The 18,636-nt window shown below is 38.7% G+C and overlaps 1 protein-coding gene across 1 annotated transcript; it reads left to right on the plus strand.

Annotated features, from left to right (window-relative positions):
* Nucleotides 1-6,114: 6,114 nt before the first annotated feature.
* LOC121748662 (N-alpha-acetyltransferase 35, NatC auxiliary subunit-like) lies at nt 6,115-17,183 on the plus strand. The gene is made up of 16 exons (XM_042143144.1): nt 6,115-6,367; nt 6,838-6,905; nt 9,996-10,151; nt 10,236-10,403; nt 11,259-11,409; nt 11,679-11,758; nt 12,396-12,668; nt 12,760-12,903; nt 14,181-14,315; nt 14,429-14,527; nt 15,093-15,149; nt 15,281-15,485; nt 15,585-15,703; nt 16,121-16,189; nt 16,504-16,602; nt 16,677-17,183. The coding sequence occupies exons 1-16, from the start codon at nt 6,253-6,255 to the stop codon at nt 16,914-16,916; spliced, it is 2,178 nt and encodes a 725-aa protein (XP_041999078.1). The 5' UTR covers nt 6,115-6,252; the 3' UTR covers nt 16,917-17,183.
* Nucleotides 17,184-18,636: the final 1,453 nt, after the last annotated feature.

An 18,636-nucleotide genomic window follows, 5' to 3' on the forward strand; every position in this document is an offset into this window, starting at 1 on the left:
CGGCACATTCTGTAAGTGAGTTAGATTTATATTTAGACTCACACTTTTCATTCAATGAGGAAGAAGGAGGTCCCGTTCCCCAACAAATCGACGTCCTAGATTGGTGGTCTTCACACGAGAAAGATTTTCCCATCCTTGCATCAATGGCCAAGGAGATCTTTTCGGTTCCGGCTTCCACTGTCGCCGTCGAGTCCGCCTTTAGTGTTGGAGGCAACGTCTTGGACGACCGAAGAAGTAGGCTCACCGGACAAAACATGGAAGCCACCATGTTACTTGATGATTGGTGCTCCGCCGAAATTAGAGACCAAGAACCGGATTGGGACAAACTAGTAGTACAACCCGACCAAGACTACTTCCCCGACGAAGAAGAGTAGGCGCCAATACTTCCGATCAAGCCAAATAGGTAAGCAAGGTAAGAGAACTACGTGGACTTTGATTCCAAAATGCAATTGAGCATTGAGGATACGTAGGCATCTCAACTTATATTTCAACTTAAATTTTAAATTTAAGTTTAAATTTAAGTTGAGCTCAAGTCATTTTCCTTTATTTCTTTTTTCTCCCCTTTATTTCGAATATGTAATTTTGTAAATTGTAGACTAAAGGCCCAAAATGGTCCCTAACATTTGGCGTTTTTTTGATTTTGGTCCAAAACATTATCTTTTGGATTATTCGGTCCCTCACATTTGAAATCGGAGTCAATTTAGTCCTAAATTGACGGAATTGGTTAAAATTGACGGAATGTCACAGTCAACGCGATTTTAGTTGATTTTGACCAGATTAATAGTTATAACTATGTTTTATTAATGGCTAATACCTAATTAACCTAATTAATCAAAAACTTAAAAATGTAAAATTTAAACATGAAAATAAAAAAAAAATCAAAATTTTAGAGGAAAAGCGACGCACAGCACAACGTCATCCGCCTCCTCGTCAGCCACCTCGCCTTCGAAACCATCTCTGAGCACAGCAAATACGCCATCGCCACCAACAAACAATCGATCCACTCGCTTGTAATGGCGAATTCAAACTCTAACCCTAACCATAAAAGCAACGAAACAGAGGAAAAGCATCACGGCGTAGCCGATCACCCCATGGACAATCAAATGCCTAGCCAAATGCACAATATCGTCACCAACACCTTGGCTATGAAATCCACAATGTTGCCGGTGCCGCACAAATCTGCAGCATCTCCGTCTCCGATCAGCCACTCTGACCTCGGGGAAAAAAATGGAAAATCGAATAAACAACAGAGTCACCAGTTCATCAAACAAAACAAAGGCCATGGATTACCAGGATCCAGCATCAGACGCAGAGAATTCGAAGATCCGGCTACTAAAACAGAGATGAAAGCGATGGCAGCCAGAGCCCTACGCTACCTCTGCGCAGGAAACGTATCCGTATGCAAAAGCATAACAGAGTCACGCGCTCTGCTCTGTCTCGCCGTACTCCTAGAAAAGGGGGAAACCGAAGTGAAATACAATTCCGCCATGGCATTGATGGAAATCACCGCCGTGGCCGAGCAGGACTCAGATCTGATGCGATCGGCGTTCAAGCCGACTGCTCCGGCGACGAGAGCGGTGGTGGATCAGTTCTTCCGAATCGTCGAAAAGGCAGATTGCGAGCTCCTAATCCCTAGCATTATGTCAATTGGAAACCTAGCGAGAACGTTCAGAGCAACGGAGACGAGATTCATACCGGCATTGGTGAATCTGCTGGACGACAGGGAGCCGGAGGTGAGCTGCGAGGCGGCGGCGGCGCTGAACAAGTTCGTCGTTCATACTGCTGTGCTATCTAGCGATGCACGTGCCGGATAGTGAGACGTTGGCGCAGGAAGACGTGTTGATAGCGCTGGAGTGGTCGACGAAGCAGCTGCATCTGATGCAGGATGAGGGCATTGTTACGCTCGTTTATGAAGCGAAGAAGAGATTCGAGCTTTTTTTTATTTTCATGTTTAAATTTTACATTTTTAAGTTTTTGATTAATTAGGTTAATTAGGTATTAGCCATTAATAAAACATAGTTATAACTATTAATCTGGTCAAAATCAACTAAAATCGCGTTGACTGTGACATTCCGTCAATTTTAACCAATTCCGTCAATTTAGGACTAAGTTGACTCCGATTTCAAATGTGAGGGACCGAATAATCCAAAAGATAATGTTTTGGACCAAAATCAAAAAAACGCCAAATGTTAGGGACCATTTTGGGCCTTTAGTCTAAATTGTAATGAAGACTTTAAGTCTTTTGTAATTTATAATTTTGAAGTTGTAATTTCTAATTTTTATGTTGTAATTTGTAAATTTTAACTTTTAATTTGTAATTTTAAAGTTGTAATTTGTAATTTTGAAGTTGTAATTTGTATCAATAAAATTACATTTGTACATCGCTTCATTATAATGTTATTTACGCAAGTTTTTTTACATTTTAAACTTGAATTACAATTTACAAAATGCAAAAAAAAAATAAAAATCGGATAAACCGCCGAACCGGCCCGGAACCGGGTAACAACCGACGGTTAGGCCGGTTCAAGTGAACCGGCGGTTCACGGTTCATAAACCGGAACCGTGCGGTCTTCGACGGGCCGGTTCCGGTTCCAACAAATCTTGAACCGGAACCGCCGGTTCCGAACCGTGAACCGGCGGTTCACGAACCGTGGTGACGTCTATTTCTAATGAGATTTAAAGGTTACTTGAATTTGAGTTATTTTAGGGAAAATCGGAGAGGTGTTTTCAAGAGCTTCTAATTGATCGAAAAATCGATATGTCGCGCATCTTGTTTGGATGCGCGGCCATCTTTGGTCCTTTTGTGGTATTTGAAGACGTTCTCAAATTTCTCCTTGCGATTTTTAGTGCTTCGTTGAAACCCAAGCTTCGCCATTTTCCCGAATAAACAAACACCTCCTTATTCCATGATTCTTCAATCCATTCAAAAGCTGATCATAAACCCCAAATTAACACATAAAATTGGAAACAGCTCATTTTCCTGATTTGGTAGAATTCTCAGATTTTAAAAGAAAAAGAAGATGCCCTTCCTTCATGCTCATTCTTTTGCTAAAATTAGCATGAACCGCCATAAACGAACCGAAATCTGAAGTGTGAATGATTTGGTAGTATCAGGTTTCATGAAAGCAGGAGAATTAAGGGTAATTTGGTCAATTTGTAAATATTACGAGAAATAATAAGGACAAAGAAAATAGATAAAAATTTAAAAAATCTTTTATTCCGAAAAATTCGCGTGTCCATGTAGAATGATTTATTTTCGATGATTGTGTGGCACTATTTAATGGCGTGTCATTAATGTATTTCAGATAAGACTAAAGTTTCCATATTCATTGCATTGCATTGCATTGCATTGTCCCACTATGTTTTAACTTGCAAAAACGGTGATGTAAAATCAACCATCGTCCCAATAAATTGCCGCAAAATAAATCACAGTAGACAATTGAGAATGTTATAAAATTTACAATTCACTACATCGGGTTTAAAAGTTAGAATTGACTGAGATTTAAAAATTATTAAAATAATGAAAAGTTAGAATTGACTGAGATTTAAAAATTATTAAAATAATGAAAAGTTAGAATTGACTGAGATTTAAAATTATTAAAATAATGAAAAGTTAGAATTGACTGAGATTTAAAAATTCTTAAAATAATAATTATTAAAAATTTTGATTTAAATGACAATTTTCTAAAAATTAAAATATCTAACGTGCCCCGAACCTCTTGTGCGACTCGGTTACTCTCTTCTTAGAGCATCCACAATGGCGGCGAGCCCACCGGTTAGCCGATCCCTGGCGCTCGCCGGTCGGCTCGCCGAACCATTGCAGCCGGCGAGCGCCAAATCGGCGAGAAAATCAAAACTGGGCCGATTCCCGAGCGCTGGCCGATGCGCTCGCCGATTGGCTGGCCGCCATTGCAGGCTCCCGATCGGCGAGCGATCGGCCAGCGGATTTTTTTATTTATTTAATTTTCGAAACACTATATATACGCGATTTGCACGTCATTTTCATTTGCACCACTTGTTTTAACGAGTATTCTCTCTATCTTAATTTATGTACAAGAGCAAATCGGCGAAATGGAGCACAACAACGAGCCTACTCCAGGGACGAGCGGGTCTCAAACTCCCACAGTACCCGTGGGAGGTGGATGGGGTTCGATGGGCGGGTACTACAACATGTACCCTTGGCAGCAGATGATGACCGGGATGGCATCCGAGGGTGGTATGCCGGGATGGCAGGGGATGCCGGGGGGGCCGGCGATACCGGGTGGGCAGGGTGTACCGGGGATGCAACCCGGGATGCAGATGATGCCGGGGTGGGCACCCGGGATGCAGATGATGTCGGGGTACCCGGGGATGCAGGGGACGCCGTCCCCCCCGCCTCCACCTCACTCCTCGCCGTTGTCGCCGCTATCCGGGACCCCTAAATCTGCGGCATATGAGCCCGCGTCTGAGCCCCCCACCTGTGCCGCGGCGGTGGTTAAATCGGCACGCATACTCACGAGCATTGCGTGGAGAAAACTCTTCTCCTCGGGGTCAGTTGTCGCCCTCCATTCAGCTAAGATCTTGTACGTCTGAGCTCGCGTTTGTTGACGCGCGAAGAAGGCGAGCTCAACTGTCGACCCGCCAACAGGGGGGATGCCGACTGGGCCTCCTGAGAGGCCTGGCGAGCCCGTTGCGCCTGCCTTTGACCAACCGGGCGAGTGCGGCGAGCAAATGCGGGAGGGGACTGGGAACTCCTGTGCATCCTCGGGGAGGTCGTGGGAACCGCCGCTGCTGCCGCCGCTGTAATCACTGGTATAGTTCAGGCGCTGCTTCTTCGGCCAGCCAGCGTCGACACCTGCCCGAAACTTCTCAGAGTCCATCAGCACCTCATAGCAGTTCCAGTAGGTGAACTCCTTGTAAAGCCCGGGCACGGGGAAGGCTTTCTCCGCCATCCTCCTGCAGTCCTAGTCAGTTTGGCCACTGGACTGCATGCGGAGGGCGTTGGTGTACAAGCCGGAAAATCGGGAGACCCCAACCCTGATTCGGTCCCACCCCTTCCGGCACTCCTCCTCGCTGCGTGGCCGCCCCTCCGGGCAAAATGCCTTGTAGGCTGTTGCTATTTTAGCCCACAAATTGACGATCCTCTGATTGTTCGAGGCGAGGGGATCATCGCAAACACTTACCCACGCCTTGGACAGCGCGACGTTCTACGCGTCGGTCTACTTCCTCCGTGCCAGGCTGTCGTCACCAGCCGGCTGAGACGACTCGCCGACCATCCTCTTCCCCTTCTTCTTCTTTGGCGCGCTCCGACCCCACCCTACTCCCTCCGTTTGAACGGGAGTGTCCGCATCCCCGAGATCTATCCCCAACTCCTCTAGGGAGAAAGTCTCAATCCTAGTGAACTGCGTCTCCGCTGGGGTCGATGTGTGAGAAGAAGCAGTAACAAAATCAAAACTGGGGCGATAGACATTGTACCCCCCGTCCCCTGCATCCTCGGGTACCCCGGCATCATCTGCATCCCCGGTACACCCTGCCCACCCGGCATCGCCGGCCGCCCTGCATCGCCGGCCCCCCCGGCATCCCCTGCCATCTCGGCACACCACCCCCGGATGTCATCCCGGACATCATCTGCTGCCAAGGGTACATGTTGTAGTACCCGCCCATCGGACCCCATCCACTTCCCACGAGTACCGTGGGAGTTTGAGACTCGCTCGTCCCTGGAGTAGGCTCATTGTTGTGCTCCATTTCGTCGATTTGCTCTTGTACAAAAATTAAGATAGAGAGAATACTCGTTAAAACAAGTGGTACAAATGAAAATGACGTGCAAATCGCGTATATATAGTGTTTCGAAAATTAAATAAAAAAAAAAAAATCCGCTGGCCGATCGCTCGCCGATCGGCGAGCGCATCGGCCAGCGCTCGCCGACTGCAATGGTTCGGCGAGCCGACCGGCTAGCGCCAGGGATCGGCTAGCCGGTGGACTCGCCGCCATTGTGGATGCTCTAATGCTGCTGATGTGGCAGAAGGAGTTTATGGCTAGGCTATGACTGTGCTATTTCTATTATGAATGCTCTTAGCGGTTCGGGCACTCCACGTGCCTCTATTGCGTTTGCCGTAACACAGTATTGAATTCGGATCCATACCCGGGTCCCAACCCAGGAGTTGCCCTACCGAACTCCATAGCTGAGCAACACTCTCACACACTCTAGAATCTCCCCCTTTCTCTCACACACACGAACACAGAACGGGATACTGAAAAGGTAGGAATCCAATTATGGCTGAAGCTGACGGAGGAGGGGACGCGAGAGCACCTCTAAGCTCTTCCATCCCTTCCGGCAAGGACACCGCCTGGTTTGACGTCTCGTCTCTCCTCCATCGCGCCTCCCACGGTCCGTTTCTCTCTCAATTGCGATCACTAATGTTTTCTGGCTTTTATTTTACTTTTTTTTTAATTTGTAAATTGGAATGAGAGGGTTGCCCAGGCCGGGTAACATTCGCTGTTTTCTCAATTTATGTTGTGATTCTGTTCAATTGCAGCAGTATTTATTCCCTTCTTAGGCTAAACGATCTACTATTTTGTTAGGGAGATATGTATGTTTTTCTTATGCAGCAAAATTAAGCTGAAACTTTACATATCAATAAAAGCTGGTGCGGTTTGATTTGAAAAAGAATCAACTTGGAGATATATATGTAGTTTCATATGTAACTCTATTCTGTACTTCCCCCTCCACCTTCCATGCCCAAATTCCACTTGGAGATATATATATATGTAGTCTGGCACAAATTCCACCCCTACCACCAGAAAAGTTAATAAGAACTGCAGCATCTTATTAATTTTTTACTTGTAATTTATTCACAGATCTTCGAAATGATGAGCTTATCACAGGGGACAATTTCAATCTGTTTGCTGCGATGTCTGCTTTAGAGGTAATACAGCTTTTCTTCCGAAGAGTCGAAGACCTTTCATGAAATTAATTTTGAACTAAGGTATACTGCAAGTAACGGTATAGCTCAAGTGATCCAGAGAAAAAAGAATATCAGAAATATCGGTAGTAGATGTCAATTTGATTGTGTGAGAACAAACTGTTAATGCATCCTATTTTCAGTAAAAGATTTTACTATTATATTATCTTCTTAATGATAAAAGAAAGGTGATATATTTATTTTCTTGTTTCATTAGAAGTTATGACAATATTGTCTTTAGAAATGGAATTTACTATTATCACGAGACATGGGGCAAGAGCTATGTTAAACACATTCCTGTTAATTGGCTTAGGCATGAAGTTTTCTAATTATTAATTGCCTATTTTAGATAGTTGATGCTCTATTAAACTTTGGTTGTGAGCCTATTCTGTGATCAGCGTGCTTTATTTAGAACTCAGGATTAGATATGTTGGCGTTATTTGTCTAAACTTAGCATTTACTGCTAGGTTGATTGTTGATGAAACATGTAGTTTGATAATAATCCTGAACTTTAATGCCTTCTCCTCCTCTGTATGAAACCCTCCTTTATCTTTATGATATTGCTAGCACTGAGTAAATAGTAGTGTAACGCTCTGCATCATCACTAGCTATTAGCTAATGAGACCCATTTCAAGTAAGAATGTTTAGAAATATTCAGATTTCTTTCATCTCCTTGTTGTTGATATTTGAATGAAATGCTTAGCATTTCTATATGTTTTGTATCATAAGTTAAGAAATATTACAAAAACCACCCACGAGGACTAGTAAAGAGACTTTGGAGGATAGAATAGGTACAAAAGATTTACTCATTGCTCCTGCACTAAGTCCTTTCAATATATTAAATAGGTAGACAATTTTAAATAACCACTTTTAGAACAATGTGTTATTTTTGTCACTCCCATAAAGAAAGCTTTTAGTCAGAATATCAATTACACCCTTAATAAAGGGTCCCCTCTATTCATTTAAATAGCACATCAAAAGATTACCTGATAGGTCATCACCCTCTCTATCCCAAACTCCATCCTTCCCTTCTCCATTTCAACTCTCCAATTTTTGACCCCCATTCCCCCAACCTATCTCTCAATTTACTTGACCATATGTTTGTGTAATTGGAATATTGGATAAATTAAAGTATGTGGTTGATGATCATAATCTTTTACATGTAGCAACTCATTGAAACATCCAATCAACTCTCGGTTCACTGAGTATTGCCAGGATGCAGGGAGACGGGGCACACTAGCAGTTCAAAAATAGTCAATCTACACTAGATGAAAAAAATAAAAATTACTAGTATTCTTCTGTAGTCTTTACAAGTTCTCAGATAAAATGGGATACAATTTATTTTCAATCTGGAAAAGACATTACTGACTCTAATTAAATCATAATATCCAATAATTGCTACTTATGTTAAAGAAATAGGGTGGCTAAGTTAACGTAGGTCAATTTTCTTTTCCCTTCAAAAAACAAAAGAAAACTACACATGGGAAATTTCAAACATGACTTCAATTTCTATAGATTTTGGCCATTGTGGATATGCCTTGTATTCAAAAGAGACTTAGAAAATAACACATCCAGAAGCAGGTTCTTCTTTTCCTGCGACGTCCATTAAGAACTTGATTTGAAGATGGAAAAATTAATTGAGAAGCGAAGAACTTAAATGAGAAAGGAAAGATTAATTTTCTTGAGAAGTGGAGAAGAGCTGGAACGTTCATTATTTTTGTAGGAAAGCTAGAGTAATTAATTTTGGTGATTTGAAGGGTTACTTGTATTTGAGTTATTTTAGGAAAAAACGATTTGATAAGATTTGAATGGTTTACCTTTTAGTGGTTTAAAAGGTTATAGATCTCCCAAGCCACCCTGGCTCGCCCCCTTAATGTTGCTTGCCGCAGGCTCGCCTCAGCCACCTTGGGGCGATTCCAGTAGAGCCCCATGCGCCCCAGATGCACTTTTGACACCATTGGTTCCACTATTAGATTGGATGTTTCTATGTTTTTCATCATCAATGTTTGAAATTTGTATTTTTTGTGTTCTAAGAAAAAAAAGTAGTAAAAAAGAATAATGATTAAATTGAAAAGTAAATTTATTCTAGACTTTATATACCAACATGGCTAAGAATAACTATGATCTCATGTTGGAAGTTGTCACAAAGGAAAATTTTCACTAGCTATTTTCTATGCTAATAGTAATTTGACACTGTCATTGTTTTGCTTAATCTGGTTTTCCTGTCCTCAAATTTTGAATTAGATTTAAATATACTGGGTCCAATGTAGCACTAGCTTGTTATAATAGTGTTATTTGGTTTATTCAGCTCTTCTTTAACTTGTGATTCCTCATCTTATAGAAGTTTTCTTACAGAGAAAAATTACCAACAGCATATTAAGCACATCTTCTTGTCCTTGGAATGCAGGACTACTTGTTCATCATACTTATATAGGACAATTTTTCTTTCTTTTTAACGTTAAATAGCATGGTGTGGCATGCAAAATATTTAACATCGGATTGTATTTACGTTTTGTTAATAAAATTTCTGTTTTTACTACAATATTCAGCTGTAGTCTATGCACAATTTTATGTTAAATGGTGTGGCATGGACATTTTGTTCTGAGGCAATGTTATCAATCTCGTATGGCGGCTTATGGCAGTTTGCGTAAAAACCGCCACAGGCATATGGCGTATTAGTATGGCGGATATGGCGGTCAAAAATTAAATAAATAAAATAATACTTATATATTTATATATAATTCAAAAATAAAAAATATTAAAAATATAACATCTAAAACACTTTAAACAATTAATAAAGCATAATATACCACTCTAACAACCATGTTTCTTGCATAATGCCCTATTCTTAAATGCAGAACACACGCAATGTTGTCAAATGTCGGATATGGCGGTGCTATGGCAGCAACATGGTGCTATGGCGTTTCCACCACCGAACGCCATGCCATAGCGCCATGGTGCCCCCATATCCGCTCTTTGATAACATTGGTATTAGGCTGTAGTTCCTACTATATTGTGGTTATGTTTTATTGATAAACCTTTTGTTTTTACTAGATAATGGACCCGAAGATGGATTCAGGTATTGTATCTACTTATTATTCCGTTGATGAAGCCATTGAGAATGGTGCTGCTCCTATTCCATTGAGCGTTGATAGAACAAGTGATATTCAATGTGTTATTGATATAATGGATCAATTTCTTGCTTGTGAGGTATCGTCGATCAGTAGCCATTCTAGATAGCACTCATAAATGGTGACCAATATACCCCTCTTAAGTTCATTTCTTTTGATGCAGGCAACATGGCATAAAGGAGGTTCATTAGCGCAAACAGTGTTTTCTTGCATCTACCTGTTGAGGCCTGAGAGAACATCATCTCATGCCCTGCTGCATTCCTTCTGCAGTGTTATACGTGCTACTTGTAGTGCTCTTGTTTCAGCTGTTTCAGAGGCACGCACAAATGAAGTAAAGTACTTCAACAAATCTTTGCTCGTTATTTTCTAAAGATACTTTTCGTGCTTAAAAAATTAATTTATTTTTTCGTAAGAACTAAAATGAATCTTCAGCTCTTTCTTCAAGGAGGTAGAATTGTCAGAAGTTCCCTAGTACCTACCTCTTTAGAGAAAAGAATAAAGTTGTATGGGGGGGTAATTGTTTCAGCATTAAAGATAATAGCTCACATGTGTTTTTAGAGAGAGGGAGAAAAGAAAGCAATCACAAAACTAAGTGGTCTCTTTGACTTGAGTTGGAGGTTTTTTGAGGGTCAAGAGGAATAACTAGAGGAGATCTGGGATATGGTTATGCATAAACTAGCTCGGCAAATATCAAGTCTGAGTTAATCATATTTTGTATCAGATTTAGAGATGGAGTTGTATAATCTAAATAGGATGATATTTATATTCAAAGGATGACTCGTCCCATTTACTGCTTTAATGTCTACTAATAAAATATCTTTGTTTCTTATTTTCTTTTTTTTAAAAAGCTAATAGATTTATACATTCTGTGTCAATACTTCTCTTATATCATAAACTACCCTTTATGAAGGGAAGCAGGATATTGGTACCGGAATTCATTATTTTTGTGTGTGTCTATGCTTCATTCCTTGTCTGAATTTACTGTGGTTTCTGTTCTTGGGTATCATGCCCTCGTTTGCGATGTTTTACATCTGGGTTGAAGATACTGAGATATCAGTCCTTACTTCTTTTTCAGCAGCATTTTGGCATGATTATCAGTCCTTGTATTCTTTTCAATCTTAAATGTCTCAAGACTTTCTGGGTATATATTGTTAATCTTGTCCAGTAATGAAGTATGGTTGTTCAGGAAGAAGATCTTTTTACCATGGCTTATGGTCTACCGTTAAAGGCCAATGGAGATGAAAAATGCTTATCTATGATACATGCGGTAGACGAAACACTCTGTCGGCAACTGAAGGCATGTAAAGCACCAGTGTCGAAAAAAACAGTCCTCGAAGGTATGAAACTTAGAATTTTTGTACTGATTTTCAAGACCTATCAGAGAATTACTAGACCTCCAGTATGGTTCTGTACTGGCTTGTGGCGTCTCAGTTGCCCTGCAAATAAGTACACATAGGAAATTGGGAACAAGCTACTTTTGGCATAAAAAATTAAAGAAACACATACAAGAATTACATGATATGCTTTTTTTGAATGGTTGTGAAATAGCTTATATTTTCAAAACTACTATATACAAGTTTTAGGTTAATGTTGTTGCTTTGTGCAGATATAGAGCCTCTGCAAACTCATCTCGATCTTGAAGAAGGTTTTTGCAAAGCTGTTTTGTGCCGCATACGTTTTCGTAAGGTCTTATCTTGTATTTCTTGTATTATCTTGAATAGTATTTTCTAATTGTGAATGTGAGATGCATTGGGATACTTTTGAATTTATTGCCATACAGTGTAGTATCTGCCTTCTGGGGAATACTGTCAACATGTCTACAGGCATACAACATACATGCATTCAGTTCTTTATAAGCTATCACATAAACTTGTTTTCCTCCTCTTCCCCTTTTTGCCACACCTTCAAAAGATAATACTCCCTTCATCTCATCGAAGTGTCACATTTCCTTTTTGAATTGTAGCATTTCATTTAGCAAGCAGTAGGTTTTTTTTGTTGTTTAATTGCCAATTCCATTTTCCCTCTCTCTAAAAACACATGGGGGCTATTATCTTTATACTGTAATCACCTTTTTCTTAACACCCGTGTCCAAAAGAAATGAGACACTTCGAGTCATCGAGTGGGACGGAGGGAGTAGGTAATAATAGGTTTTTTTTTACCTGCATTCATTGCTTTTATCATTTATACTTTTCAGGCATTGGGTTTATTGTCCTTTTGTCTAATCTTAAAATGTCTCCCTTTCCAATTCTAATGTGACTTCTTTTGCATGTGATGTCCATCATTTTTCCTCCAATAACATTTAGGGATTCTTCTGTGTGTTCAGCACTTTTACCATGTATTAACATGCTTGAGGAAACCCCAAGGAAGAGGCTTGGAGTTGGCAAAGAAACATATTATTTCCTGCTTATCTGAGCTAGATTCCATGCTTAACACTGAAGAATTTCTGAGGCACAACTCTGCATGTGGAACTGTTGAGAATGAAGATGAGAAAACAACTGCCTCAGGTTGTCAACCAGTTGGTTTTGATTCTACATTAAACAGCAGGTCAGCAGCCCCAACTCCGCCCCGTGCAATTAAACTACTAAGCTGGAAAAAGGTAGTTTTATTTGCTGTTTTATTAACCTTTTAATCATCCATCCCAGACATGGAAGTAACTGTGTTATTCTTTTCGCTTCTGTTTCTGTCAGGCAGTCAATTATTTCCAGAAGCTTCTGCATGATCTGGATGTTGTATGTTCCTACCCTTTAGATCCTGTTTTTGAAGGTGCCATGCGCTTTGCGGTTGATGTTCAGAAGTTTCAACCAGATTTGGTGGCTAGAGCTCATATCCAGGTTCGAGTCTGGTACTTCTCTTTTTTGTCATTTTGCATATTGAAATTTGGATCCCATATTTATATTATTTGATTCTTCTTGAACTGTACCACTCAATGAATAGTAAGAATAATTATTAATTTATTGAGAGTGTGTTTCACTGGATAAGGGACTAAATATAGAATGTCAAGTTCTGGCTCTTGAAATGTTCTTACTGAAAAGATGATTAAGGGGATGTATATTAGCAGCTTTAATGCAAGTATTCTGAAGGTGTCCCTGAGAGCTTGGAACTAAGATCAAGAGTCCAGCATAAAGTGAGACTAGGATCTTGATGGCAAAAGATCAGATGGGTTGAGGTCGTACAGTCAAAATATGCTATCAGATGGCTACTTGTTAAATTTATGAAGCATAATCTGGTGGGCAACGACCAAGATATTTGATAAAATGACTACTTGATATAAATATATGTGATACATCGCAGATGTGTGGTGGAAAGTGTATAGTACGGCTGAAAATTGAATTCTAAAGTAATGCTTGTCACCCAAAGTTAAAACTCTTTTACAGTAAAGCCAAGCTCATTTGCCACCTCTCTTTCTCTCTCATTTGTTTTTGCTGCAAATATCTTTGTTTTTGCTGCAAATATCCTGATGCTGTCTTCAATAGTCTAAATTAACGGTACTAAGTGAGTCACAAGTTACAATTTAGTTGGTGGTATCAGGTTTAATATGGTTGGTAATTTGTATAAAAATACACCCGGCATACCCAAGGAACACAAAAAGTGGCCAAGTCTGTACAATGATGGAAATGGACAACTTAGAATTTCCCTAAGCAACAAAAGCCAATGGGATAAAGCAAAAAGGCCTCAATTGACCAAGTAGATTTGCCTCCTCAAACACATTGGTAACTGACACTAACTGAACACAAATGAGTTCAAATGTTTAGGATGCCTATATGGATGCAAATAAGTTAGTACTACGTGGAAAAGGATTTTAGTTAAAATCTTTTTATTAAGGTTTCTGAATTGAATTCTTTCTGTGCTCTTGTTAGAGTATAGATATTTTTTTTGTGAAAGAGAGACTGATGACTCTTTACTTATCTGTGGTGGATTTAGGATTTTACCATTTTCTTGAGATTTATTTCAAACTAGCAATTTATACCTTATGTTTCATTTTCTTATTGAGATCTCATTTTTTAATATGGTTAGTCTTCAGTAAGATTTGTCCTTCTGCTGTTTTACTGATTAGTGATCTAAGTCTTATTTTATGCAATGGATTCTCATGCGAATAGCTAATGAACAGCTTCTGCTGGTACAAGATGGGAAGCTTTATGGACGTGAATCTTTGTTTGCCGTCATATGCAAGGCTGCCCTATTACCTGAAGGAGCAAAGAATCATGAAATCCAGAAGAATGAGAGTGTTCAACAACTAGGGCAGGTGGACTGCCAATTGTCTTCCTATATTGGCATAACATGGGTTTTTATAAAAAAAAATTCTCCCCGACTTTGTTAGCCTCTAAAATTTGATGAAAGCATACCTTGTTGATGCAGTTACTTGTCACTTTGTTCCGAGTCCTATGTGCTAACACTGCATGGCAGAGGCGTAAACTAGGGAAGATCTTACAGGATTGGAGAATAATATATGTCCAGGTTTACCGATATTCTCAATAAAAATATAGATCACAAAGTACTGCTTTCCATGAACCTGCTGATTTGTTGTCTCGTATTGGTGTTGCATCCATGTTCCCATTTAAATCTTAACTTTGGTTCTTAAGTCTCTCGCATGAGGTTAATGTAGTTAACTCCTAGCCTTACAGGTGGTAGCTAAGCTATGGTATTCCAAACATGAATATTGCATCTTCTGTGAAGTTTTGGTTTTTTTAGTTGCGAGTGTTTAGTGCCAAGAAGGGACAGACATTTCTTCCCAAGAATGAGTTAGATGAAATAGGTGTATCTCTTCAGAAGTGATTAGATGCAGGCATGATTAAGAAGTTTTCCATGATTGTTGTTAAAATCCAAATTCTGGGGTACCCAGCCTTAACAAATAGCATTCTCTATCTTCCTGATGTATAACTGAATATATAGCAACATTGGTCCCTCTTTGGTGTTATTGATTGACTAGCATTGCTGCTGCCTCAGTCTTCACAGCTTTATCTGATTGCTTACCTATACTTGTGGCTGATTGATATTTTTGTTTGCAATTCATCTCAAACAGCTTGAGTTAGCTTTTAGAAAGGAGTTCGGGGAGACTGCAAGTATGCCGGTTGAACAGGTAGATATCTGCATATTTTCTGATCATCACATCAATTTTCTTGACAACTGCATGCCCGTACTTATTTTAATTTGGTAAGCCTTTTAAGAGTCTACTTGTATGTCCTTGAATCTTTTGCTCCCTTCTTGCAGGACTTGTTGTTAAGGGTCTGCAAACATATCCTTATTTGGGTAGAGGAGCAAACATATTGGATAGCTTTACGTTTCCTTATGCTTGGTTTTGAATTAGATCTATATTCAACCGATGAATATTGCATGGTATATTGGTACATTTATATCTACCTGATCAAGCTAGCTGAGAAAACTCATCTCAAAATAATGCTGAGCAATGGTTCTAGTGAGTAAATGCAAAGATTCTCTTCTTTTCATGTCACATTATGATGCAGAACATTCACGTTTTTTATGAGCTTTATCAACTCTTTTGCTTCATGAGCAGGTCGACGAAAATCGAAAAAGAAGAAGGATTTTGTAAAGGATGTTGGCAAAGACTATCAAGTTCCACCTGTGGTCCAGTTACTTCAGTGCTATATATACGTTGCACATGGTCTTATGATGGTAATTATACTCTTTGTAGTATCTCAATCCCCATTTACTTAGGTCAGCTAATTCTTTTTATGCCTGATTGTGTTAGATATTGGTAGAATGAGTATGGATTTGAGCAACAGTGGTTAGTTCAGTCAGATATCAACTGTATATAGACTGACACTAATTCCTGGATTATGTTACAGGGAGCTATGGTCCCCATACGTATTAATCAGTGGACCCTATGATTTTTTACTTTAACCTTAAAAGATAAGATTAATATTTGCTTCAATTAGTCTAAACCTGCTCAAAATGGCAATGCAGAACTTGGATATAGGAAACCTCAGTCTTAGAATTCGAGTGCGTTACTCCAAGTTGAATGACTTATCTTTTACAAAAACTATTATTAATTGCACACTAACTGCTCTAATTCTTATTCAAAATTTTCAGATGCTTGCTTCCTTACGGAACGAAAACAAGATCTTTTTGTGTCAGGGTCCTTTCAACAGCGAGCATGAGGTATTTTTATTATACTTGTTCCATTGTTTGCGCTTAAGTTCTTTAGTTGGAAAATAGATACTATATCCATTAGCAGCTAACTCAAACTTTCCAAGCTTCATACCTTTTTGTATCTTTGTTTTCTGACAACTATTTATGAGTCTTTCTTGGTAGAACCTCATCTTCCCTCCCCTCAACTCCTTAGTTTTGATATTAAATGGCATGCATTAGAAGGCTGTGTCAGCAGCATTCCACAATATTCTTTTGCCCATTTGTATATTCATATAAAACCAGTATACACAATGATGGTTCCTTGACGTTCACAATTTTTCCAGAGATTTGTTCAGCACTTTGAGCTGTTGCAGAAGGCTTGCCTTCCTGATCATGCGTCCTTCTTTTCCTTCAGTGAGACTGTAGCTAATATTCGTTTTTCTGTAAGTATTTGTCATTGTATTATACATCCTTAAACTATCTTCTTCCATAAATTGTGATCCTTATCATTTCCCAGACCGTATCCATGCATAACTGCTTCAAAGATGCACAAAAAATTGCTAAGGATCTGCGCGGTGGTTTTGCCAATGATCCAGACAGATTGGCCGAGCTTCGCCAGATAGAACAGGTAGCTGAACATAACCATGTTGCTCTAAACCTTCTCTGCCGGTTAGGAAGTCTTGAACCATCGCTCAAAATTTCCTTCGATTTTATTCACCATCCACATTTTGCCACAGCTTCTGTGAAGAGGTCTTAATGACCTCAAAATTTTGATACTAATCACCACCCTCCTTTTGAGCCATTAGATTATTTTTAAGACCTTCACCCCAAAAATTGAAGATAAGAATTGTACTATTATTAGAAGGTGGAAGTTATTAAATGAATATACAGCAACCATAGTTTAGAAGCTTCTCTTGCTAGCAATTTTGTGATATTGGAGTTTGTTTATAAGAAAACATATACTCGGAAAAGTCTTGTATCTTGTTTTTCTTGATTGCAGTCAAATGTGATCATGTTTCTTTTATTTCATTTAGTATTTCTTGCTCATAAGATTCATTTCTATTCAAAAAGTATTTATATTTTCTTGATGGTTGATTTATGTTGAATATTACAAGCTTCTTTTTGAGTTTTTTGGTGGAAAATCCATGTATATATCCTATATACTTGTGGTATCAATTTCAAATTGTCAAGATAAGATTGTGGAAGATTCCCCTTGTTAAAAATGATATACATGTGTTTGACTGTCCTCTTTATAATAATGAAAGCTTTTGAATTCAAAATAAATTAATGACACCATGTTAGGTAATTAGCACAACAGCTATGCTTAGGGGTGTAAATTTGTGTTAATGGGTCCTATAATAATTATAACATCTACTTATTTACGGTTAATAGGTCAATTACAACTTATAACCCGAATAACTATTGGAGATTAACATCGGTAGATCAGTACTTTAAAGTACTGTAAAATCTCATTAAATTATTAGTCTTAAGAGCTTAAAATTTAGGGCTCTGTAAACTTTTAACAGTGCAAGATATATTCATTATTAACTCAGCACTCCGTGTTTCTTATTTTGGATTAACCTGACATTTTAAGTTGAGTTAAACGCACAAGTAGAATAATAGCTTCATTTAATTTTTTTAATTAGGTGGGTGACCTGTAATTGTAGTTGAATATTTGATAGCCTAACACATAGTAGTTAATACCCTCATTGGCTCTGTTTTAAATACTGGACTCATTTTATTTTGGACTATCTCATGTTATTTGAGTCAAAAAAAATTTTAATTTAAAATAAATTATCTAATTTTACTTATTTTATTCTTTTGTACTTTATTCACTCTCATATTTTATTTAACTTATTAAATACAAAAACACCTCAAGTAACATGGTTTGAAGATAAACTTGACAGAAGAACTAATTCAGCTGTCAACGTGCCTGTTGTTGACCAATAATTTTAAAACAAACGCACATTAAATTAGACAAAATATATTGTCAAATCTTCTAGATTGTTTTGATCTATACTTTAACCAATTACACTACTGGGGTTAAAATATTAAATTTTTTAATCATAAGTATATATTTTAGTCGTATGAGGCCTATTTTGTCTGCGCTCTCGATCGTTGTAGTAAATATATAACATAAATCATTGCAAATCCTTTAAAATTACTTAATACTAATAATGACCAATCAAATACTCTATAATTCTTCTGCTCCGATTATGTATTTACTGAGTCAAAAAACACAACATATATGATTTACAATTTGGTAGCTCAGGCATAATAATTTGGACTTTTAATTAGCTTCCAACAGTCTTCGATTTTGAACGAGGCTTACAAATTTTTATATTATAGTGCAAATTCAAGACGATATTTTTTAAAAAATATAAAAAAAATGTAACGATGGGATAAAAGTTGGTGGTCGAAATTCTTAATAAACCAAAATCATATTGTACAAAATGATTTTGTACTAATGTACATGT

Source organism: Salvia splendens, chromosome 9 (assembly GCF_004379255.2).
Source record: "Salvia splendens isolate huo1 chromosome 9, SspV2, whole genome shotgun sequence".
NCBI classification, from domain to species: Eukaryota; Viridiplantae; Streptophyta; class Magnoliopsida; order Lamiales; family Lamiaceae; genus Salvia; species Salvia splendens.

Excerpts from the sequence above, each read along its gene's own strand:
- LOC121748662 (XM_042143144.1), top strand. The coding sequence starts at position 6,253 with ATGGCTGAAGCTGACGGAGGAGGGGACGCGAGAGCACCTCTAAGCTCT. Across the intron at positions 10,404-11,258 it reads CAGAGGCACGCACAAATGAA|GAAGAAGATCTTTTTACCAT; the intron begins GTAAAGTACTTC and ends ATGGTTGTTCAG. Across the intron at positions 14,528-15,092 it reads GGAGAATAATATATGTCCAG|CTTGAGTTAGCTTTTAGAAA; the intron begins GTTTACCGATAT and ends CATCTCAAACAG.